The sequence below is a fragment of the Pristiophorus japonicus genome, chromosome 13 (assembly GCF_044704955.1).
Source record: "Pristiophorus japonicus isolate sPriJap1 chromosome 13, sPriJap1.hap1, whole genome shotgun sequence".
NCBI lineage: Eukaryota > Metazoa > Chordata > Chondrichthyes > Pristiophoridae > Pristiophorus > Pristiophorus japonicus.
In genome coordinates this window covers 76,885,081-76,910,472 of record NC_091989.1, presented here as the reverse complement: position 1 = coordinate 76,910,472, position 25,392 = coordinate 76,885,081, and the positions used below count along the sequence as shown (strand labels likewise).

The window sequence follows — 25,392 nt, the reverse complement described above, 5'->3', positions numbered from 1 at the left end:
CCCTCCCTTCTCTCACTCCCCCTCCTCCCTCCCTCCCTTCTCTCACTCCCCCTCCTCCCTCCCTCCCTTCTCTCACTCCCCCTCCTCCCTCCCTCCCTTCTCTCACCCCCCCTCCTCCCTCCCTCCCTCCTCTCATTCCCCCTCCTCCCTCCCTCCCTTCTCTCACCCCTCCTCCCTCCCTTCTCTCACCCCCCCTCCTCCCTCCCTCCCTTCTCTCACCCCCCCTCCTCCCTCCCTCCCTTCTCTCACCCCCCCTCCTCCCTCCCTTCTCTCACCCCCCCTCCTCCCTCCCTCCCTTCTCTCACCCCCCCTCCTCCCTCCCTCCCTTCTCTCACCCCCCCTCCTCCCTCCCTCCCTTCTCCCTCCCTCCCTTCTCTCACCCCCCCTCCCTTCTCACCCCCCCCCTCCCTCCGTCCCTCCGTCCCTTCTCAACCCCCTCCCCTCACCTCCCCTCCCTCACTTGTCACCCCCCTCCCCGCTCGCCCCCTCTTCCCCACCCCTCCTCCCCTCCACCCATCGCTGTCAGAAACACAGACACTGACAGACAGAGAGTGAGAGACACACACAGACAGGCAGAGAGATAGAGACACTGACAGAGATACATTGGGCGGGGGGGGGGGGGGGGGGGGGGGTGGCATCCCAGCACGCTGTTGGAGGGCTCCCGGTGCTGCAGTCGGTAAGTAGAAAATGTTTCATTTATTGATTTTTAAAAAAAAATTATTTATTATTTTTTTTTTGATTGGTTTATTGGTTGATTTATTGATGTTTTTATCATTTATTATTGATGATGGCTCTTTATTTGTAAAACTGAAGTGTTTAATGTTTGTAAACGTCCCTTTAAACCCCCCTCCCCCCATTCCCTACGCCTGATTTGTAATCTACGCCTGATTTTCTAAAGTGTAGACAAGGTTTTTTCGAGCGTACAAAAATCTTCACTTACTCCATTCTAAGTTAGTTTGGAGTAAGTTTTCACTGCCGAAACTTTGAAAACAGGTGTAACTGGCCAGACACGCCCCCTTTTGAAAAAAAAATTCTGTTCTAATGTGAAACTGTTCTAACTGACTAGAACTGGAGCAAACTAAATGCCGAGATTTTGAATTTCTAAGATACTCTGTTCTAAACCAGTTGCTCCAAAAAATCAGGAGCAACTGAGGCCGAAACTTGGGCCCATTAAGAGTAAGAGGGTAACTAAAGGGTAGGGCCTATTAGAGACCATGGGGGTAATCTTTGTGTGGAGGCGGAAGATATTGGTAGTTGTTCTTAACGAATACTTTGCATCTATTTTCACAAAGGAAAGTGGTAATGCAGATACTGCTATCGAGGAGGATATTGCTATTCTGGATGAAATAAATAGAGAGAGAGCAAGTATTAAGGGGTTTAGCAGCTTTGAAAGTAGGTAAGTCCCCATGCCCGGGTGAAATGCATCCCAGGCTGTTGAGCGAAGTAAAGGAGGAAATAACATAGGCCTTAACCATCACTTTCCAGTCCTTTTTGGATATGGGCAATGTGCTGGAGGATTGGAGGACTGTTAATGTCGTACCCATGTTTAAAAAGGGAAAAAGGGATTGGCCGAGTAATTACAGGCCTGTCAGCCTAACCTCAGTGGTGGGGAAATTATTGGAAAAAATCCTGAAAGACAGGATAAATCTGCATTTGGAAAGGCAAGAATTAATTAGGGACAGTCAGCACGGATTTGTTAAGGGAAGATCCTGTTTGACTAACCTGATTGAATTTTTTGAGGAGGTAACCAGGAGAATTGATGAGGATAGTGCGTACAATGTAGTATATATAGACTTTAGCAAAGCTTTTGATAAGATCCCACATGGTAGACTGGTCACGAAGGTTAAAGCCCATAGGATACAGGGCAAAGTGGCAAGTTCGATCCAAAATTGATGTTTTTGTGACTGGAAGGATGTTTCTAGTGGGGTTCTGCAAGGCTCAGTACTGGATTCCTTGCTTTTTGTGGTATATATTAACGATTTAGATTTGAATATAGGGAGTATGATTAAGAAATTTGCAGACAATAGTAAAATTGGCTGTGTGGTTGATAATGTAGAGGAAAGTCATGCGCTACAGGAGGATATCAATCTATTGGTCAGGTGAGAAGAGCAGTGGCAGAGAAGTGTGAGGTGATGCACTTTGGGAGGGCTAATAAGGAAAGGGTATACACATTAAGCAGTAGGCCACTTAGTAGTGTAGATGAACAAAGGGACCTTGGAGCGCTTGTCCACAGATCCCTGAAAGTAGCAGGCCAGGTGGATAAGCTGGCTAAGGCGGCATACGGAATGCTTGCCTTTTTTGGCCGTGGCATAGATTATAAGAGCAGCGAGGTTATGCTTAAATTGTATAATACTTTGGTTAGGCCACAGCTGGAGTACTGCGTGCAGTTCTGGTCGCTGTATTATAGGAAGGACGTGATTGCACTAGTGAGGGTGCAGAGAAGATTTACTAGGATGCTGCCTGGAATGGAGAATCGTAGTAATGAGGACAGATTGGATAGGCTGGGGTTGTTCTCATTGGAACAGAGGAGGTTGAGAGGAGACCTCATCGAGGTGTACAAAAAATTGAGAGGCATGGACATAGTGGATATTCAGGGTCTATTTCCATTGGTGGAGGGGTCTATTACAAGGGGGCATAATTTTAAGATGGTTGGTGGAAAGTTTAGAGGGTATTTGAGGTGGGGGGGGGCTTCTTTACGCAGAGGGTTTTGGGGATCTGGAACTCGCTGCCTGGAAAAGTGGTGGATGCAGAAACCCTCACCACTTTTAAGAGATGGTTGGATGGGCACTCGAAGTGCAGAACCTGCAGGACCTAGAACTGGTAATTTGGATTAGACTGGATGACCTTGTATTGGACGGCGCAAGTGTAATGGTAAGTACTGCAGGGAATAGAATACGGCCAGGTGATCTCCTGGACTACTGTCGATCGCCTGGATGGGTCGCAGAGGAATTTTCCCAGATTTTTTTCTCCCTAAATTGGCCTGGATTTTTCCTCTCCCAGGAGATCACATGGCTCCGGTTGGGGTGGAGTGTAGAGGTTTTCAGTATTAGGGGTGTCACAGCTGTGTGAGGCGGACTGGTTGGGCTGGGTGCTCTTTGCCTTTCCGTCATTGTTCATAAGTGTATATGTAACCTTTAGCGCTGCTGACCGAGGACCATGCGGCTCTTTCGTCGGCCAGCGCGGACACAATGGGCCGACATGGCCTCCTTCTGCGCTTTAAATTTCTGTGTTTTGCTTGAAGAAGTACTTCCTGATTTCACCTCTAATTGGCCTAGCTCTAATCTTAAAATTATGCCCCCTTGTTCTGGATTCCCCCACCCAAGGAAATATTTCTCTGTATCTACTCGATTTAATTCCTCTATCATTTTAAATACCTCGAATAGATCATCCCTCCCCTCAATCTTCTAAACTCAAGGGATTACAAACCTTCCCCCAATAAGCCCTGCTTTGTTCTGATTAATCTGTGCTGCACATCCGTCAATACATCCTTCCAAAACTGAACATGGTACTCCAGATAGGGTCTGACCCTGGCTTTGTACAATGGAGGCATTACTTCCTCCCTTTTCTATACCAGCCCCCTGGAGATAAAGGTCAATGTTCCATTCGCCATTTTGATTACTTTTGTACCTGTGCACTAGCTTTTAGTACATGGACACCCAAATCCCTTTTCTCCTCCAGTTTCTAGTTTCTCCATTGAGAAAATATTAAGATTTATCTTTCTTGGATCATTGCACTTCTTCACATTAAACTCCATCCGCCACAGTTTTGTCCACTCACTTAATCTGTTCAGGTCCGTTTGTAACTTTTGCCCTTATGTGCACAATTTAATGTGCCACCTAATTTAGTGTTAGTTACAAACTTTTATATACAACACTCTATTCCTTTATTCAAGTAATTTATATGTATGACGAATAGCTGATGCTCTAGTCAAGATCCCTGGAGAAACACCACATGGTACATCCTGCCCATCAAGGAATGTTCCCTTTATCTGTATTCTCTGTTTCTCCATCATGGACTGTGGATGGGCAATGGCAGACATTTAGAGACCGCATGGATGAATTACAACAATTGTACATTCCTGTCTGGCGTAAAAATAAAAAAGGGAAGGTGGCTCAACCGTGGCTATCTAGGGAAATCAGGGATAGTATTAAAGCCAAGGAAGTGGCATACAAATTGGCCAGAAATAGCAGCGAACCTGGGGACTGGGAGAAATTTAGAACTCAGCAGAGGAGGACAAAGGGTTTGATTAGGGCAGGGAAAATGGAGTACGAGAAGAAGCTTGCAGGGAACATTAAGGTGGATTACAAAAGTTTCTATAGGTATGTAAAGAGAAAAAGGTTAGTAAAGACAAACGTAGGTCCCCTGCAGTCAGAATCAGGGGAAGTCATAACGGGGAACAAAGAAATGGCAGACCAATTGAACAAGTACTTTGGTTCAGTATTCACTAAGGAGGATACAAACAACCTTCCGGATATAAAAGGGGTCAGAGGGTCTAGTAAGGAGGGGGAACTGAGGGAAATCTTTATTAGTCGGGAAATTGTGTTGGGGAAATTGATGGGATTGAAGGCCGATAAATCCCCAGGGCCTGATGGACTGCATCCCAGAGTACTTAAGGAGGTGGCCTTGGAAATAGCGGATGCATTGACAGTCATTTTCCAACATTCAATTGACTCTGGATCAGTTCCTATGGAGTGGAGGGTAGCCAATGTAACCCCACTTTTTAAAAAAGGAGGGAGAGAGAAAACAGGGAATTATAGACCGGTCAGCCTGACCTCAGTAGTGGGTAAAATGATGGAATCAATTATTAAGGATGTCATAGCAGTGCATCTGGAAAATGGTGACATGATAGGTCCAAGTCAGCATGGATTTGTGAAAGGGAAATCATGCTTGACAAATCTTCTGGAATTTTTTGAGGATGTTTCCAGTGTAGTGGACAAAGGAGAACCAGTTGATGTGGTATATTTGGACTTTCAGAAGGCTTGAGACAAGGTCCCACACAAGAGATTAATGTGCAAAGTTAAAGCACATGGGATTGGGGGTAGTGTGCTGACATGGATTGAGAACTGGTTGTCAGACAGGAAGCAAAGAGTAGGAGTAAACGGGTACTTTTCAGAATGGCAGGCAGTGACTAGTGGGGTGCCGCAAGGTTCTGTGCTGGGGCCCCAGCTGTTTACATTGTACATTAATGATTTAGACGAGGGGATTAAATGCAGTATCTCCAAATTTGCGGATGACACTAAGTTGGGTGGCAGTGTGAGCTGCGAGGAGGATGCTATTAGGCTGCAGAGTGACTTGGATAGGTTAGGTGAGTGGGCAAATGCATGGCAGATGAAGTATAATGTGGATAAATGTGAGGTTATCCACTTTGGTGGTAAAAACAGAGAGACAGACTATTATCTGAATGGTGACAGATTAGGAAAAGGGAAGGTGCAACGAGACCTGGGTGTCATGGTACATCAGTCATTGAAGGTTAGCATGCAGGTACAGCAGGCGGTTAAGAAAGCAAATGGTATGTTGGCCTTCATAGCGAGGGGATTTGAATACAGGGGCAGGGAGGTGTTGCTACAGTTGTACAGGGCCTTGGTGAGGCCACACCTGGAGTATTGTGTACAGTTTTGGTCTCCTAACTTGAGGAAGGACATTCTTGCTATTGAGGGAGTGCAGCGAAGATTCACCAGACTGATTCCCGGGATGGCGGGACTGACCTATCAAGAAAGACTGGATCAACTGGGCTTGTATTCACTGGAGTTCAGAAGAATGAGAGGGGACCTCATAGAAACGTTTAAAATTCTGACGGCTTTAGACAGGTTAGATGCAGGAAGAATGTTCCCAATGTTGGGGAAGTCCAGAACCAGGGGTCACAGTCTGAGGATAAGGGGTAAGCCATTTAGGACCGAGATGAGGAGAAACTTCTTCACCCAGAGAGTGGTGAACCTGTGGAATTCTCTACCACAGAAAGTAGTTGAGGCCAATCACTAAATATATTCAAAAGGGAGTTAGATGAAGTCCTTACTACTCGGGGGATCAAGGGTTATGGCGAGAAAGCAGGAAGGGGGTACTGAAGTTTCATGTTCAGCCATGAACTCATTGAATGGCGGTGCAGGCTAGAAGGGCTGAATGGTCTGCTCCTGCACCTATTTTCTATGTTTCTATCATAGGCAGTCCCTCGGAATCGAGGAAACAGAAAATAGGTGCAGGTGCCCTTCGAGCCTGCACCGCCATTCAATATGATCATGGATGATCATGCAACCTCAGTACCTCATTCCTGCTTTCTCTCCATACCCCTTGATCCCTTTAGCCATAAGGGCCACATCTAACTCCCTTTTGAATATATCTAACGAACTGGCTTCAACAACTTTCTGTGGTAGAGAATTCCACAGGTTCACAATTCTGAGTAAAGAGGTTTCTCCTCATCTCGGTCCTAAATGGCTTACCCCTTATCCTTAAACTGTGACCCTCTGTTCTGAACTTCCCCAACATCAGGAACATTCTTCCTGCATCTAACCTGTCCAATCCCGTCAGAATTTTATGTGTTTCTATGAGATCCCCTCTCATTCTTCTGAATTCCAGTGAATATAAGCCTAGTCGATCCAGTCTTTCTTCATATGTCAGTCCTGCCATCCTGGGAATCAATCTGGTGAACCTTCGCTGCACTCCCTCAATAGCAAGAATGTCCTTCCTCAGATTAGGAGACCAAAACTGTACACAATATTCAAGGTGTGGCCTCACCAAGGCCCTATACAACTGCAGCAAGACTTCCCTGCCCCTATACTCAAATCTTCTCGCTATGAAGGCCAACATGCCATTTGCCTTCTTCACCGCCTGCTGTACCTGCATGCCAACTTTCAATGACTGATGTACCATGACACCCAGGTCTCGTTGCACCTCCCCTTTTCCTAATCTGTCACCATTCAGATAATATTCTACCTTCCTGGTTTTGCCACCAAAGTGGATAACCTCACATTTATCTACATTATACTGCAGCTGCCATGTATTTGCCCATTTACCTACCTGGCCAAGTCACCCTGCAAGCCTCTTAGCATCCTCCTCACAGCTCTCACTGCCACCCAGCTTAGTGTCATCTGCAAACTTGGAGATATTACATTCAATTCCTTCGTCCAAATCATTAATGTATATTGTAAATAGCTGGGATCCCAGCACTGAACCTTGCGGTACCCCACTAGTCACTGCGTGCCATTCTGAAAAGGACCCATTTATTCCTACTCTTTGCTTCCTGACTGCCAACCAGTTCTCTATCCACGTCAATACATTACCCCCAATACCATGTGCTTTAATTTTACACACTAATCTCTTGTGTGGGACCTTATCAAATGCCTTTTGAAAGTCCATATACCCCACATCCACTGATTCTCCCTTGTCCACTCTACTAGTTACATCCTCAAAAAATTCTAGAAGATTTGTCAAGCATGATTTCGCTTTCATAAATCCGATCTGATCAGTGACCGACCCTGTCACTGCTTTCCAAATACGCTGCTATTACATCTTTAATAATTGATTCCAACATTTTCCCCACTACCGATGTCAGGCTAACCGGTCTATAATTCCCTGTTTTCTCTCTCCCGCCTTTTTTTTTTAAAGTGGGGTTACATTAGGATCCAGAGTCGACAGAATGTTGGAAAATGACCACCAATGCGTCCACTATTTCTAGGGCCACTTCCTTAAGTACTCTGGGATGCAGACTATCAGGCTCTGGGGATTTATCGGCCTTCAATCCCATCAATTTCCCGAACACAATTTCCTGACTAATAAGGATTTCCTTCAGTTCCTCCTTCTCGCTAGACCCTCGGTTCCCCTAGTATTTCTGGAAGGTTATTTGTGTCTTCCTTAGTGAAGACAGAACCAAAGTATTTGTTCAATTGGTCTGCCATTTCTTTGTTCCCCATTTTAAATTCACCCGATTCTGACTACATTTGTCTTCACTAATCTTTTTCTCTTCACATGTCTATAGAAGCTTTTGCAGTCAGTTTTTATGTTCCCTGCAACTCTATTTCCCCCCTCTGAATTAAACCCTTTTGTACTCCTCTGCTGAATCCTAAATTTCTCCCAGTCCTCAGGTTTGCTGCTTTTTCTGGCCAATTTTTATGCCTCTTCCTTGGATTTAACACTATCCCTAATTTCCCTTGTTAGCCATGGTTGAGCCACCTTCCCAGTTTTATTTTTACGCCAGACAGGGATGTACAATTGTTGAAGTTCATCCATTTGATCTTTAAATGTCTGCCATTGCCTATCCACCGTCAATGTTTTAAGTATCATTCGCCAGTCTATCCTAGCCAATTCACGTCTCATACCATCGAAGTTACCTTTCTTTAAGTTCAGGATCCTAGTCTCTGAATTAACTGTGTCACTCTCCATCTTAATAAAGAATTCTACCATATTATGCTCACTCTTCCCCAAGGGGCCTCACACAACAAGATTGCTAATTAATCCTCTCTCATTACACAACACCCAGTCGAGGATGGCGAGCTCTCTAGTTGGTTCCTCGACATATTGATCTAGAAAACTATCCCTTATACACTGCAGGAAATCTTCCTCTACCGTGTGGTTAGCCCAATCTATATGTAGATTAAAGTCACCCATGATAACTGCTGTACCTTTATTGCACGCATCCCTAATTTCCTGTTTGATGGCATCCCCAACCTCACTACTACTGTTTGGGGGGTCTGTACACAATCCCCACTAGCGTTTTCTGCTCTTTGGTGTTCTGCAGCTCTACTCATACAGATTCCACATCATCCAAGCTAATGTCCTTCCTTACTATTGCGTTAATCTTCTGTTTAACCAGCAACACTACCCCACCTCCTTTTCCTTTCTATCCTTCCTGAATATTGAATACCCCTGAATGTTGAGTTCCCAGCCTTGGTCACCCTGGAGCCATGTCTCCGTAATCCCAATGACATCATATCGGTTAACAGCTATCTGTACAGTTAATTCATCCACCTTATTACGAATGCTCCTCGCATTGAGACACAGAGCCTTCAGGCTTGTTTTTTTTTTTTAAACACTCTTTGTCCTTTTAGAATTATGTTGTAATGTGGCCCTTTTTGATTTTTGCCTTTGATTTCTCTGCCCTCCATCTTTCGTTATCTCCTTTCTACCTTTTGCTTCTGCTCCCATTTTACTTCCATCTATCTCCCTGCAGAGATTCCCATCCCCATGCCATATTAGTTTAAACCCTCCCCAACAGCACCAGCACACACTCCCCCTAGGACATTGGTTTTGATTTTGCCCAGGTGCAGACCGTTCAGTTTGTATTGGTCCCACTTCCCCTAGAACTGGTTCCAATGTCCCAGGAATTTGAATCGCTCCCTCTTGCACCATTCCTCAAGCCATGTATTCATCTTAACTATCCTGCTATTTCTATTCTGACTAGCACGTGGCAGTTGGTTCCATTCTTGACGTGAGTTCTTTGGTGGCTGAACAGTCCAATCCAAGAGCCACAGGTGGGACAGATAGTCGTTGAGGGAAGGGGTGGGTGGGATTGGTTTGCCGCATGTTCTTTCCGCTGCCTGCGCTTGATTTCTGCATGCTCTCGGCGTAGAGACTTGAGGTGCTCAGCACCCTCTCGGATGCACTTCCTCCACTTAGGGCGGTCTTGGGCCAGGGACTCCCAGGTGTCAGTGAGGATGTCACACTTTATCAGGGAGGCTTTGAGGGTTGTCCTTGTAGCGTTCCCACTGCCCACCTTTGGCTAGTTTGCCGTGAAGGAGCTCAGAGTAGAGCACTTGCTTTGGGAGTCTCATGTCTGGCATGAGAACTATGTGACCTGCCCACATCTCTGTTTCCCAACCAATCACTGATCCATATCCAATTGGGACTCCCTTATCATTCAAAAATCTGTCTATCTCTACCTTAAATATATTCAATAACCCAGCCTCCACAGCTCTCTGGGTTAGAGAATTCCAAAGATTCATGACCCTCAGAGAAGGAATTCCTCAAATCCGTTTTAAATGGGCTACCCCTTATTCAGAAACGATGCCCCCTAGTTCTAGATTCCCCCATGAGGGGAAACATCCTCTCTGCATCTACCCTGTCAAGCCCCCTCACAATCTTATATGTTTCAATATATTAATAAGCACATAAAAAATAGGAGCAGGAGTAGGTCATTTGGCCCCTCGACCCTGCTCTGCCATTCAATATCATGATTGATCTGATCATGGACTCAGCTCCATTTCCCTGCCCGCTCCCCATAACTCTGGACTCTCATCATTCAAAAATCTGTCTATCTCCGCCTTAAATATATTGAATGACCCAGCCTCCACAGCTCTCTGGGGCAGAGAATTACATAGATTTACAACTCTGAGAAGACATTTCTCCTCATCTCAATTTTAAATGGGCGGCTCCTTATTCTAAGACTATTTCCCCTAGTTTTAGTTTCCCCTACGAGTGGAAATATCCTCTCTGCATCCACCTTGTCGAGTCCCCTCGCTATCTTATAAGTTTCAATAAGATAACCTCTCATTCTTCTGAACTCCAATGTGTATAGGTAGAACCTACTCAACATATCTTCCTAAGTCAACTCCCTCATCTCCAGAATCAACCTAGTGAACCTTCTCTGAATAGCCTCTAATGCAAGTATATCCTTCCTTAAATAGGGAGACCAAAACTGTACGCAGTCATCATCATCATAGGCAGTTCCTCGCATCAAGGATGACTTGCTTCCACATCAAAAAGTTCAATGAAGGACCTAAAATTCCAGGTCCAAACTAAATCTTGAAGGGTGGAAGATGCCTGTGCTTGCATTTTTTTTTTTTTAAAACGTGTGGTGGCCATTGCACACCAGCCGCAGTACTCCAGGTGTGGTCTCACCAATACCCTGTGCAGTTGTAGCAGGGCTTTTATACTCTTATCCCCCTTGGAATAAAGGCCAACATTCCATTTGCCTTCCTGCTTACTTGCTGTATCTGCATACTAACTTTTTGTGTTTCATGCACAAGGACCCCCAGGTCTCTCTGCACTGCGGCACTTCGCAATTTTTCTCCATTTAAATTATAATTTGCTTTTCTATTATTTCTGCCAAAGTGGATAACCTCACATTTTCCCACATTATACTCCATCTGCCAAATTTTTGCCCACTCACTTAGCCTGTCTATATCTCTTTGCAGACTTCTGTGTCCTCCTCACAATTTGCTTTCCCACCCATCTTTGTATCATCAACAAACTTGGCTACATTACACTCGGTCCCTTCATCCAAGTGATTAATATAGATTGTAAATAGTTGAGGACCCAGCACCGATCCCTGCGGCACCCCACTAGTTACTGTTTGCCAACCGGAAAATGACCCATTTATCCCGACTCGCTGTTTTCTGTTAGTTAGCCAATCCTCTATCTATGCCAATATATTACCCCCAACCCAGCGAGCTTTTATCTTGTGCAGTAACCTCTTATGTGGCACCTTATCGAATACCTTCTGGAAATCCAAATACACATCCACTGGTTCCCCCTTATCCACACTGCTCATTACATCCTCAAAAAACTCCAGCAAATTTGTCAAATATGATTTTCCTTTCATAAAAGCAAACTGACTACTTGATTGAATCATGCTTTTCCAAATGTCCCGCTACTGCTTCCTTAATAATGGACTCCCAGCATTTTCCCAACGACCGATGTTAGGCTAACTGGTCCATAGTTTCCTGCTTTTTGTCTGCCTCCTTTTTTAAAAAAAAAATAGTGGCGTTAAATTTGCGGTTTTCCAATCCGCTGGGACCGCCCCAGAATCCAAGGAATTTTGGTAGATTACAACCAATGCATCCACTATCTCTGCAGCTACTTCTCTTAAGAGCCTAGAATGCAAGCCATCAGGTCCAGGGGACCTGTCCACCTTTAGTCCCATTATTTTACCTAGTACTACTTCATTAGTGATAGTGATTGTATTGAGTTCCTCCCTCCCTCTTTATCCAGTATTGGGATGTTTTTAGTGTCTTCTACCGTGAAGACTGATACAAAATATTTGTTCAACATCTCTGCCATTTCCCTGTTCTCCATTATTAATTCCCCAGTCTCATCCTCCAGGGAACCAACATTTACTTAAGCCACTCTTTTCCTGTACCTGTAGAAATTCTTATGATTTGTTTTTATGTTTCGTGCTAGTTTACTTTCATAATCTATCTTCCCTCTCAATCATTTTTTTTTAGTCGTTCTCTGCTGGCTTTTAAAAGTTTCCCAATCCTCTGGCCTCCCACTACTTGGCCACATTGTATGCCTTTGTTTTCAATTTGATACCCTCCCTTATTTCCTTAATAAATGTGCATATATGGGTTTCAGATGAGGGCAGGATAGAATTTGTCTGTGATTCCTGTCGTTGGATAGTCTGCAAACCTCACCTTTCAAATTCAAATGAAGGGTGGCCAATTGGTTGAGGGACCAGCAAACTACAATTACCCCATTAAGTATCAGAGCCTTTAAGTGATGGGAGAAAAGGTGAGCTGCTACATGTCAGTTCTCCATATGTTAAAAGGAACAACGCATCTGGCTGCACAAAGTCTTCTATCAGGTTTGATTAAAACAGATAAGAGTGTGTGGCTGAAGTATATAGCACTGATATATTTTAAGGGAAGGTTTGATGCACAGACGAGGGAGAAGGGAATAGAGGGAAATGGCAGCAGGTTGGGAAGAGGTAATATGAATGGGAGGAGGCTTGTGTGGAGTATAAACACCAGCATAGACCAGTTGGACCAATGACCTGATTCTGTGCTGTAGATTCAATTTAATATATGTAATATGTAAAGATGGTCAAGTGAACTCACAGTTCTCACTGCTAATTTTTTGAAAAGGATCCGGAAGCTGAGCAGAAATCATTAGTCAAGCTTAGTTTTATTAAAAAATCTCTAATTAAATTTGATTTAAACAAAAGAAAGCTCTGCAAATGATTTGAATGTAGTCAACACATTTCAAATCGTTCTTCCTTGAAGTTCAAGTACCCGAGTTCTTGAAGAAAAAAAAATCCACACTTGCACTTCCTTAGTTTAGTTTTAGGTTTTCATATTGAAGTGGTCCACTTTTCTCAATCATTGATGTTACTGATGTCCAGAACCAGTGCAAGTGTTTTGTCGGCCAGAACTTCAAGGGAATTATTTTAAGAATAATTCCCTTGCTGCATTCTTCTCATGCTATGAATTTATACCATCAGTGTCAAAAAGGGCAACTTGAATTTTGCTTTAAAATTTTGAACAATGCTGTTACCTTAACTTCTGCTCACAGTTTCTCCAACTGACACCCCCACTGCGCCCCCCACTCCACTATTAGATGCACAAAGAATAGCAATAAATAGGATTGATAGGGGCGACAAGGAGCTTTAGTACAAACCATGCAGCTCTTTTACTTCTGACCAGTTAATCATCACTTACTATTGTTCCTAACAGTGCTGATTAGTCAATCAGACAAGTCTGTACTCATGTTGCCCACGCCGCAACGTCTTCAGTGGTGAGGTTTGGATGTCATCTGAGGTTTGTGTCTTGTGGCCAACCAAAAAGTTACCCCCCGTAGGCAAGTTGGCACTTCCTGTTAACTGAACTGAGATTGCATACACAAAGCAATCTAGGAATAAACATGCCCTGGGTGAACAATTAACCTATTTAGGATTTGCACTATGCACATTTGTTATTCGAGAAGACAATGAATATTAATCGTGCCAGACACTTCCATAGAAAATTAAGCTAACAGGCAGGTTTAAACACCAAAAGAGTAATTTACAGCAGCAAGCAGTAACAGCAAGTTGTTGAAGCCAGTCCAAATAACAACTTTGAACCAGTTCATGAAAGTATTAAAAAGATAAGCCGCATTTCCTTGGAAGATTTCTTGGCCGATCTTTCAAACAATTTATACTTCTTGCCTGATCCCGACCAGTTACACTGTATATTGGAATTGTGTAAATGTCTTACCCATCTCCACACTGGCTGCAGCTATTCCAATATCGTAACTAACTGGTATATTAAAAATGCCCAATTTTCAGAACCATAAAACCCGATGAAATAGCATTGCTTTTGAGAAGTCAATCTGCCTAACAGAGGCAATAGTTATTAAATTCTCACTACATTCACCATGTACAAACACACAGGATTAAACTTGGCAAGATGTGGCGTTTGCTAAGAATTAAAAATCAACATTGTCTGCAGTGCAGATTATTGATGCATTCCAATGAAACCCAGTTCAAAACAAGTGGTCTTTCTGATCAGACTAAACAGATGTCACTTGTTCACAATAACCTTTTAATCAAAATATTAGTGTATTAAGAACACTGTTTTATCTCAGAGTTTTGATAGCCATCTTGCCAAAATGTTGACTTAATGGGGTAGAATTTGGTCAGTACAGATTTCTGGCGCACTCATCAGAGGTGCACTGCTTTTGTCCGCCTCGAAGTACTCCAAAACTCTTCGGGCCGAGTTTGGCCGCTCCCCAGCCTCTCCTCGATGGTGATGTAGCGTGGCCACTGGTTTCGGGGGCGGAGCCAGGTCCTGGCGCTGAAAACAGTGCTGGGACCTCTGCACATGCGCGCTAGAGTGTGCGCGCATGCGCAGTAGCTTCTCGCCACCAGAATCTGAGTGTGTGCGCTGCAGGCTGTGTGGGCGGGGCCGACGCTCGCCGTCCCTATCCCTGGCCGAATGGGCTCCCTCATCGGCGGCCCACTGCCTTCCCAGGCCGTGTTTTGGTAGGACTTCTATTTTTTAATGTGTTATTGATTGATTGCTTATTACTTTGGTCTTGTGCTTTAGGTGTAGGGATCCTTCTATTTTTTATTTGTTAATTAATTGCTTATTACTTTTGTGCTTTGTTTAGTGCTTTGTAAGTCTTGGTGTTAGGTGCAGGTCCTCTCAGCTTCCTTGTATTTTTTTTATTTGTTATTGAATGCTTATTTTTGTGCTTTAGAATGTACTTACCTGTGCTGATTTCTTAACTCCCCGCAAGGGTTTTCTGTGCGGGCAACAAGTGGCCACATACACTGGCCTAAGTTAGTTTGGAGCAACTACTAGCTGTCCAAACTGGCTTAAATGGCCAAAACAGGTGTAGGTGGCTGGTAACGCCCCCTTTAGAAAAAAAAAATCTAAACTAACTAACTCACTTACACTGGCGCAAATTAAATGTGCAGAATGGGGATTTTTAAGATACTCTAGAAAAATCAAGTTGCTCCAAAAAAAACAGAGCAACTCCTGGCTAAATTTGGGCCCTATAAATGCACTGCTTCCAACTGGAGCACAATATTTATAGAAGGACCTATTTTAAAAGCAAGAAATACTGTAAAGAAATGACACGCGGTTTTGTGTTCACTGAAACAGACTTTATACAAGTTTTTTTGTATCATCATACCTCAAGACTTTTACTTGCAGTGAATGTTATCCTTTTTTTTGTATAGTCCTCAATGGCCTTGGAAATGGCTTCTAACCATTCATCTCTTTCTGCTGCTGAACTATATATTGAAAAGAGTCAAAGTTAAGAATTAGTATAGACAAAGATAAGACATATTTAATGAAACTGACAAAGTAATATAGGATTAGGACAACCGAATAATGAGAACTGATCTGATGTGTGCTGCTAGCATTTTCGGTTTTTGTTTCAACCTAATGATGAGATAGCTTTGTGATTGGCTTATTTCTATTAGATTCCAATGTTTTGTGTGATGGGTTTAATCAGCTTCCATTGGATGTTGGGAGGGAAAAAGCTACATCCCTACTTACCCAGATGTAGCTTGAATTGGAGCTGTAAAGTAACCCAATCTCTGATCACTGTTTTTTCCAAATGAAGAATGAAAGTGCTATATTGTTCAGATATAAAATTAAATTTACTTCTGTCCAACAGATTTATAATTAGAAGATGCACAACCAGTTCCATTGCTAAAATTTTAATACATAAAACAGGTCAAATGGATGAACTAACCATTGTGTTTTATTGCTACACAGACCATTCAAACTCAATTTTTTACTATAAGGGGCAAGAAAATTCAGAGGAGTACTTTTTCTTCAAATACTTCCTCTTTTTATAGAAGAAAAATATACATACCCAACATTTGACATTTTAACTGAAGTGTCAAAAGAATTTGCCAACATGGAGGCCCTTCCTGCTAGGCCACTCCAGTGACATTAACACCACGATTGTCGCCCTGTGTTCCAGAACCAGCAGGGGTCCGAGAATCTCCTGAGCCCATGAAACCACACATCTTAACTGTTTAAAATGATGCTGTTTCAGACACACGGGGTTTCTCTCCAGTGACTTTTCAGGAAGGGAGACCCTATTCAAGGCACTCCTAAGTGGCAATAAATTGGCATTTCAGTATATATATTTTGCTACAAAAGGGGGAACTTGTTCATCAAAAGCACTACCTCTAGTTCCTGCATGGTTTTCACTTCCAGATGTAGCACAGTCTAATGTCAATCATGCCACTACCGTCAGTAATGAAAACAATTGTATCCCAGCTTCCTGCTGTGAGATATCAGAGCATTGCAGACATCCTGATGTGAGCTGCTACAAAGTTAGCTGTAAAAGGCTGCATTTAAAAAAAAACTGTCTCAGGAAGGATAGAGGAAACAAAATCAGCCCACTGACATCAGTACTGTTTAGGGGCAACTGTTTAGGGACAATCTGTGCCAATATTTCAACATTGCTCTGAACAGTTAAAGTTAAAACGGAGTTACTGTGCATCTTTGACCATGTACATGGATAAGTTGCATGCAATACTAGGTATACAGCTTTAAAGCCAAAATAACAAAAGGGCCAAATTCATCCAGCTTGTCACTCAACCTTTCTACAAAGAAGATTTTTTTAAAAAACCTCCTCCCAAGCAGATGATGGAAGTAAGTGAAGTGCAACAACAAGTAAAACAAAAACACATCACAGGGACAAATGCTGAGCAAATGCTCAGACAAGTTGCAACAGAACAGTCAATCTGCATGTTTATCTTCAAAAGGAAATAAGTAGTTTCACACCCAGAATACTCTCTTGCTTCTCCTATTGGTCAGTTTGGAGTATTATTCATGGAGGCCCAAGAATAAGTTGCCTGCCTTGTCGGCAGAGGGAGAAGGGACAAAAACAAAAATAAACTCAATATGCTTAATAAAAAAATGTGGGTAAGGTTTCATTGGTACTGTAACTACTCTGTATGCAGTGCTGTAACTGCTCTGCTATGCAGTATCAACTTTTCATCAGTGTTCCCATTATTCATTTTATCTGTGAGAATTTGGCAGTAGTTAGGACTGCCAGCACCTTTTCTTTCCTTTCAAAATGTCCAGTCAAGAGTTCACCACAGTCATCTCTTGCCAACAAGATAAGCTGCCTAAATTAGCAACTTACAGCTCACCCAAGCACACATTTGCCAGTTCAGCCACTGGTTCTACCATAGACCCCAATCCACAAAAATGCTAACCCCCCCCATCCGCCAATACCACCATGCCCCCCCACCTACCCCAATACCACCATGCCCTCCCCCACCCTCCCAATACCACCATGCCCCAGCCCCCCAACGCCACAATACCACCATGCCGATCCCCCCACCTCACCAATACCACCATACCCCACCCTCACAATACCACCACGCCCCCATCCTCACAATACCACCACGCCCCCATCCCCACAATACCACCATGCCCCATCCCCCCCCCCCAATACCACCACGCCCCATCCCCACAATACCACCACGCCCCCATCCCCCCAATACCATCATGCCCACCCCCCCAATAACACCACGCCCCATCCCCCCCCATACCACCACGCCCCATTCCCCCACAATACCACCACGCCCCATCCCCCCCCACAATACCACCACGCCCCATTCCCCCCCCACAATACCACCGCGCCCCATTCCCCCCCCACAATACCACCGCGCCCCATTCCCCCCCCACAATACCACCGCGCCCCATTCTCCCCCCCAATACCACCGCGCCCCATTCTCCCCCCCCAATACCACCACGCCCCATTCTCCCCCCCCCAATACCACCACGCCCCATTCCCCCCCCCAATACCACCACGCCCCATTCCCCCCCCCAATACCACCACGCCCCATTCCCCCCCCCCCAATACCACCACGCCCCATTCCCTCCCAATACCACCATGCCCCATCCCCCCCCCAATACCACGCCCCATTCCCCCCCCAATACCACCACGCCCTATTCCCTCCCCAAATACCACCACGCCCCATCCCCCCCCCCAAATACCACCACGCCCCATCCCCCCCCCCAAATACCACCACGCCCCATCCCCCCCAAATACCACCACGCCCCCAATACCACCACGCCCCATTCCCCCCCCCCCCAATACCACCATGCCCCATTCCCCCCCCCCGCCCCAATACCACCACACCCCCCCCCACCCAAGACACAGAAGTAAAGCATTATGGGCTTGTGTCCAGTAATCTTGTCAGCTCCACTGAGGTCTGTGCTGTGAAGAATCTGATGGGATTGCTGGAGATTAGTGCTCTGTAACAGGAGATGTGCCATGTTTGGTGTTGGAGGAATGTTTTTGCTTGCTTCTCAGATTGGGTAACCAATGCCGACAGGTGGTCCGAAGAGCTGTATGCTGGAAGATCAGCTGATAGATCAGTTGTTGCACTGTTAGTTAATCTTGATGGCAGGATCAATGAAGACAAGTCACTGTCAGCTGCGGCTCAGTGGGCAGCACTCTCGCCTCCAAGTCAGAAAGTTGTGGGTTCAAATCCCACTCCAGAGACGAGCACAACATCGAGTCTGTGCAGTACTGAAGGAGTGCTGTACTGTCAGAGGGGCTGTTTTGCGGATGAGGCGTCAAACCGAGGCCCTGTCTGCCTCCTCAGGTGGAGGCAAAAGATCCCATGGCACCATTCGAAGAGGAGCAGGGGAGTTCTCTCCCGTGTTCTGGCCAATATTCACTCCTCAACCAACACCTAAAACAGATTGTCTGGTCATTATCACTGTGCTGTTTGTGGGTTCTTGCTGTGCGCAAACTACCTGCCCCGTTTCCCACATTTCGAGTGACTATAATTGAAAAGTACTTAATTGGCTGTAAAACGCTTTGGAGCATCCTAAAGTCATGAAAGGTGCTATATAAATGCAAGACTTGCATTTAATGATACTGGTAGTATTATTTTAAATGATACTAGTGAGGACTGAAATAGGCAGTTAGGGGGAGGTGCAACATTTAAAAGGCATCTCAGAAATCACTAGTGTAATTTGGGGACTTGATTATTTGCCAATTTCCAATTTCTGTCCAAGGCTTTCCTTCATTACAGTGGTTAATCAACATTCCAGTCAGTAAGAGTTGGCTTTGTGTCCACAATTCCACAAATTAATTTCCTGATCTGGGCCATGTATAGGAAGGCAACAAGTGGAGGGTTAAGAGATAGTGAGTGATGATCAGAGGAGTCACAAGTCCTGCATGCCTTCGAGCAGTCAGATAAAGAACGGTAATAACGAAATACAGGCAACAAGTCTCGATGCTCCTTGTTAATGAGAACTAAAACAATAGCCAAACAGAATCTAGAGAGGTTTGTAACAAAAACTGGAAAAAGGTTATATCATTATCACTCTACCCTTTAAGTTAGAGTCTATGTGGTAGTTAATCATTAATTGACAGGGGATTTCTTTTCTCCATATCAATGCTGCTCCTACCTCAGGGGAGAGAGAAGAGATACACCGAGAAAATCACAAACACACACACACACACACACAAAAAGACAAAAGACAAAAATGAACAAAAAGCACACAGAGGGACCACAGCAGAATTTCAAGATGAATAGATAAGAAATTGACAGAAGAGTAAGCAGCGGGTAGTTGTTAGGAAAGTGATGCTAGAGTGAGTGGAATAGAACAAATCCACTGTTTCTAATTTGGATTAATGGCCTTGATTTAGAATCTGCCAAAGACCTATAAAATGAGTTAGATAAAATATGTAACTGACTGGAGCAGAGACATGACAATTTCAATACGGAGAAGTTGAAAGTACTGCATAAAGGGAAGAAAAAAGGCAACATATATACTTCAATGATTTTGAAATAGCTATACGTGTCATTGAAAGGGACCAAGTAAAGGAAATAGAATACTGAACTATATAGCTAAATCAATCAAGGTCAAGTCATAGAATATATTGCACCTTGAGAACTGTGCTCAGTCTTGGTCTTCAAGACACTGGAGGCATTCAAACCCTGCAGGTTGTTTAGAGATAAAGCCTTTAGACTATCCCTGGCATCAGACGACTCAGTTATGAGAAAAGGTGGCAGAAACCTAAGCTTTTCAGCCTGGAAAGCTGGTGACTAAGGGCTCAAATTTGACCCACCTGTTTTTTTCGGCGCATTCACCAAAAAAGCACCGACTTCGTGGGCTGAAAACAGAGCTGAAAAGATCTCCTCAGATTCTGGCCGCTGTGTTGCCTCTCCCGGGGCTTGGGCACGGCGTGGCCAGTCGATTTGGGGGGGCGGAGCTAGGGCCCCGTGCCAGAAACAGTGCCGGCAGCTCTGCACATGCATGTTGGAGTGTGCGCGCATGCGCAGTAGCTCCTGTCCCCAGCCTTTGTGTGCGTGCTGCAGCGTGGGACCCCATCCCGGGCTAAGGCTACAATAAACAGGTTGGTGTAGGGAGAGTTGGTGTTGGTGGTAGCAGGAGCTGGGGGGCGGAGAAAGAGAAAAGAGAGAGAGAGAGAGAGAGAGAGAGAGAGAGAGAGAGAGAGAGAGAGAGAGAGAGAGAGAGAGAGAATTGTTTTGATCCGGGGGATGGGGGCTTGATCCGGCGGAAAGACTTTTCATTGGGGGTGGGGGGGGGGGGGGGAAAAGAGAGGAGGGCTTTGATCCGGGGGTGGGGTGGTGGAGGGAGGGGATCAATAAATGGAAATGACTTCTGGGTTACGTAAAAAAAAATCCTGAAAACATTTTTTTAAAATGCTGTGCTGTGCAAAAATGCGGTGATGGGGTGGGTTTTTTTTTGGACAGGTCACAGGCCTTCATAATCTGCATTTAACTTGTGGCAGAATACAAGAGAAAGAGAATTTGTGGTCAATTGGTTAAGGATAGCTTCTCACGGGAGCAGGACTTGTGCAAAAGTAGGTTTAAAAATAAATAAAATTGGAAAGAGAGCTTTCAGGGTTTTCCCCCAACAAAATTAGTTACCCAATAGGACCAAGAAGCAGTTGCAGAAGTGAGCTGTAAAGTTAATGAGCATTCATTAATCTCCCAGTAACCACAACGCACCAATCTTATTTTCCCAGCCCCCAACACCTATTCCAGCTGAGACCTCATCCCTGCTTTTATCCAAGAGTACTCTCTAGCGCTATGCAACCATCTTGATACCAGCTATATATTTGTGAGTATAGGACTGCTGAACGAAAAAAAAAACAGTCCTCCTAGTTCACCATCTACCATCCTGGTAGTCCCACGATACAATAATGGAGTTGTTGACCAATCACAGCAATCAATCTTTATCAATGAATCTACAACAGACCCAGACATGGTGAGGAAAGCCCCAGTGGGAGAGAGCTTTTGAACCAGAGGTCCATAGTCACCTGTTCCTCCCAAGCCTGCTACACTCACCACGTCATGTCTAAAACTGCTCGTATATTGTATCCCCAAATATTATTTTCTGAAATAAATCTATTTAATGTTCATTTGAATGAGTCAATGCTATATGTCTCCATCCCCTCATTCATTCTGGTTGCTCTTTCCTATATTCTTTCAATAGCTGCAATATCCTTTTCATACTTCGGTACACAGACCTGTACACAGTACTCCAAGTGCAGTCACAACGATGATTTACAGAGTGTTAGGATCACTTCACTATTTCAACTCAATACTTGCTGTTTAATAGTTCCCAACTTTACTCACTGCCACTGAGTATTGTTGAGATAGTTCCATTTTATTGTTCATCAGGAGTCCAGAGCTCTTATTTTCCATGCATATTATTAAGTAATAATCTCTTCCTGATAGACTGATATTGTAACCCTTGATGGAGTATAAGTGATACTGTATCTGTTTGATTCAGATCTGGCTGCCGAGGTATTGCTGACATTTTCCCGACAGAATGGCTCCTGCTAAGAAAGGTGGAGAGAAAAAGGGCTGTTCTGCCATCAACGAGGTGGTTACGAGGGAATATACAATAAATGTACACAAGCGGATCCATGGCATGGGTTTTAAGAGACGTGTTCCTCGTGCCATTAAGGAGATCCGTAAATTTGCAGTGAAGGAGATGGGTACTCCCGATGTCTGTATTGATATTGGTCTGAATAAAGCTGTTTGGACTAAAGGCGTAAGGAATGTTCCATATCGCATTCGTGTGCGTTTATCCAGAAAACACAATCAGTATGAGGACTCTCCTAACAAACTCTACACGTCGGTAACCTATGTTCCGATCACATCCTACAAAGGGTTGCAGACAGTCAATGTTGATGAAAACTGAAATGTAAATGTTTTGTTAATAAACTGCAAAAAGTGAAAAAAAAAATTACCTTGCTGACAGAATGAATGACCGTTCCACACTTTCTATGTTCAGTTCATTCTGGTAGGCTTCTTGAGATGGCTTACTGACCTACAGGATAAATTAACACATTTCATACTCCAATTTTTTTTATAAACAGGTCAACAAAAATCATACATTTGTATTTTATCTGTAAAATTATATCGAATTGAATTGAATTAAAGATGAAACTGCATTCTATAGTTACTTATGAAACTGTTCCTAACTGCCTATTAAATCCTGGTTCTGATAAGAGTATAGAAATAGAAACTAGAAATGGGCAACTGTATAGAAGCAGTTGTTGCAGCTTTTCAATGGCTGCAGTCGGGGTCAGCTTCAAACACTGTCTGGTGCTTGTATCTTAGTTTCATCTGTTCTTAGAAGTGGCACCAATTAATGTGGAAAATGTGCAACTCATATTTACAGTAGGTTCAGCAGAGTAAAGTAAATAATGATGCAGTAATATTTGCTCACCAACACTATGATGTCATGGAAACTGTGTGAAGACAACTGTGTCTGTGTGCAGAAAATTGGGATGGCTAATTGATAAATTACATAGAATAATCAAGCCAATTTATCCTTCAAATGTTACAATACAATTCATTTAATACACATTTAGCTTTTTCTAATTATCAGACATTTGGACTCAACACCCATTTCCCCTGTTTCAATATATTCAGTAGAGTGACATAGAAAATTATAGATTGCCCTCTCTGTAAATCCATTTGTTTGAACCTTCAAACAGTCCTGCTTTGCTTAAACGTTAACAGCGGTATTTCTAATGGATCGCAGTGGGCCTCCAAACGAGTAACAGTACCAGTATCATCATCATCATCATAGGCGGTCCCTCGAACAAGGATGACTTGCTTCCATGAGTTCACGGGTGTTTCGATGAAGGACCCGATGTTCCAGTCCTGAACTCCAATTGAGGGGATGGAAGATGCCTATGCATGAATGTTTTTAACTTGTGGTGACCGTTGCACACCAGCCACCACACGGGCTTGACAGAGCTAGGATTTGGTCCAGTGGCAAGGATTAATCAAGACGACTGGAGACCAGCTCTGCCGCACATATATCGCAGTGTGGGATAGCCCTTGCTGCCCCTGGGCCCTTGGCTCTTCTGGGCCCCGTGCCCTCATCTGTCGTACCTCCGCCACGATCTCTCGCCGCTCATCCGCCCCCGACCTTCCCACTCCTCTGTACCTGGGCCCTGCCAATGTTCCTGCCCACGCTCCAAAACGGTGACCAGGGTTTTGATGACTTCTCCCAGTCGCCGCACACTTGGAGCAGTTCGCGCTGGAGATTGAAGTGGTACACCACTCCAACTGTCCTCTCACAGGTCGGAGGGTACGATGTCCCAGGCCCGCCGCTCCAGCTCTTTTATCTTTCGACCTGCAGAGCTGTTCTCTCGCAGGTCGGGGGGGGGGGGGACGGGGACGGACGAAACCTGTTTTGCCGTACAGAACTACAAGTGATTACCTTTACTTGTTGCAACTGATTACTGAATTACAGTTTATTTCTCAATGGAGGCATAGGTGCCGAAATTCAGATCTTTGTCGTTTTTTTTTTACAAGATCTGAAGTCGGTCATAATGGGGGCAGAGGTGCGGCGGTAAGTGCTGGTGAGGGGCGGAAGTTGGGGCGGAAGAGTCTCCGCCGCTGTCACTCAGTGGCGGAGCAGTGGTGACGTCACTGTGCATGTGCGTCACCACGTCTCTCCCTTCATTTAAAGAGGAGAGAATCGCCAATTCTGTAGGTTCGGCCACTGGGCCACAGGGAGGGTTTCGGCCGGGCCAGCATCCTGGCACCCAAGAGGAGGTGTCAGGCTGCCTGTTAGCGGCCCAGCCGAACCCAGGATAATAATTGGCCGGAGATCAGGAAGTTGGCCGGCTGGCAAAAATAAAAACATGGAGGCCGCAGCAGTGTGCCCTCCCCTTGAAGGGCCGCCGCGGCTTACAGATAAAAAAAACAGGTGCAGCGACAGAAAAAGCTGTCGGGGGCACCATGCGGCGGAGCAAAGATTTTTTCAGGTAAATTTGGGGCGGATGTGCTGCAGGTGCGGGAGAGCAGCGGTGCATGCTAGCGACAGTCAGCAGCAGGGCGGAAGTGGGAACAGACCAAAAACTCTGAGCTGTGTTTGGATCATGGCAGCCACTCAATTCTGCCACATGGCCGCCGCAAATCGGCGGTGACAGGTCTTAGCAAGACCCTGAATTTCGGCCCCATAATATTGAGTTCTCCCAGTACCTGTTGGTTAAGAAGCTACACACAGAGAATCAATAAAACATCCAGTTTATTCCAATATTTTCTCAATTGTATATCTTCATAACAGTAGGAAAGCAAATAAGCATCTTGTAAAAATAAAACTTATTGTTGCAGTTACGGTATTTACTATACTACCTCAACAACTTAATCCATAAAGAATGATGAGGAGGGAAAAATAAATCACTTACCTTCATACCTGCTAGTGAGAGCATGTTGTTAAGCTTGTACATTGCAGATTGTACCAGTGTAGTGTACAGTAACACATCATTCAGCTACAAAGGAAAATATATATACTAAAGGAGAATTCAAAGCAATAATGCAGGATCAAGTTATAAAATTCAAATGTTTTTCTCTCCAATAGCTTAAAGAGAGTTCCTAAAGCAGACAGTTCAACAAGTTGGAATAACGAGATTCTGTGCCTATAATGCATTCACATGATGAGCTCCTGATCTCACCAATGGGAAGCATTGACTGGAGGCCAGACAATTCCACACATGATTGTTAAGGAGGAACTAAATGAAGGATGATGCCCTGCAATGCCCGTTTAAGCATGTCTGGCAGCGAGCTCAAAAATGGTATTAGAAACCACATGGAAACAGATTACTAAAATCTCACTCTAAACTCCAGCATGCAAGTATAGTCAAAATTGTAACTAAAAGGGCCAGTCATTTTAACGCTGGTTTCTGCTAGCTTAATAACCTGGCCTCTTTCCC

At 44.4% G+C, this 25,392-nt stretch overlaps 2 protein-coding genes across 6 annotated transcripts in view; one reads left to right on the top strand and one right to left on the bottom strand.

The window, feature by feature from the left end:
• fgd6 (FYVE, RhoGEF and PH domain containing 6) overlaps nt 1-25,392 on the bottom strand; it is a 156,362-nt gene that overhangs the window by 46,286 nt on the left and 84,684 nt on the right. For 3 of the 5 annotated variants that reach the window (XM_070897670.1, XM_070897669.1, XM_070897672.1), the window contains exons 13-15: nt 24,868-24,951; nt 22,408-22,487; nt 15,322-15,421 (exon numbers count right to left, since the gene is read on the bottom strand). In XM_070897670.1, coding sequence (XP_070753771.1) covers nt 15,322-15,421; nt 22,408-22,487; nt 24,868-24,951 — 264 coding nt within the window. Of the gene's footprint in view, nt 1-15,321; nt 15,422-18,689; nt 18,863-22,407; nt 22,488-24,867; nt 24,952-25,392 lie in introns of those variants that run through there. The other 2 variants (XM_070897673.1, XM_070897671.1) reach the window with 2 other exon arrangements.
• Nucleotides 21,984-22,403, top strand: LOC139278652 (large ribosomal subunit protein eL31-like). Its single transcript, XM_070897674.1, has one exon. It carries the CDS (start codon nt 21,984-21,986, stop codon nt 22,356-22,358), a length of 375 nt encoding a protein of 124 aa, XP_070753775.1. The 3' UTR covers nt 22,359-22,403.

Coding starts and splice junctions, on each gene's coding strand:
- LOC139278652 (XM_070897674.1), top strand. CDS start 21,984: ATGGCTCCTGCTAAGAAAGGTGGAGAGAAAAAGGGCTGTTCTGCCATC.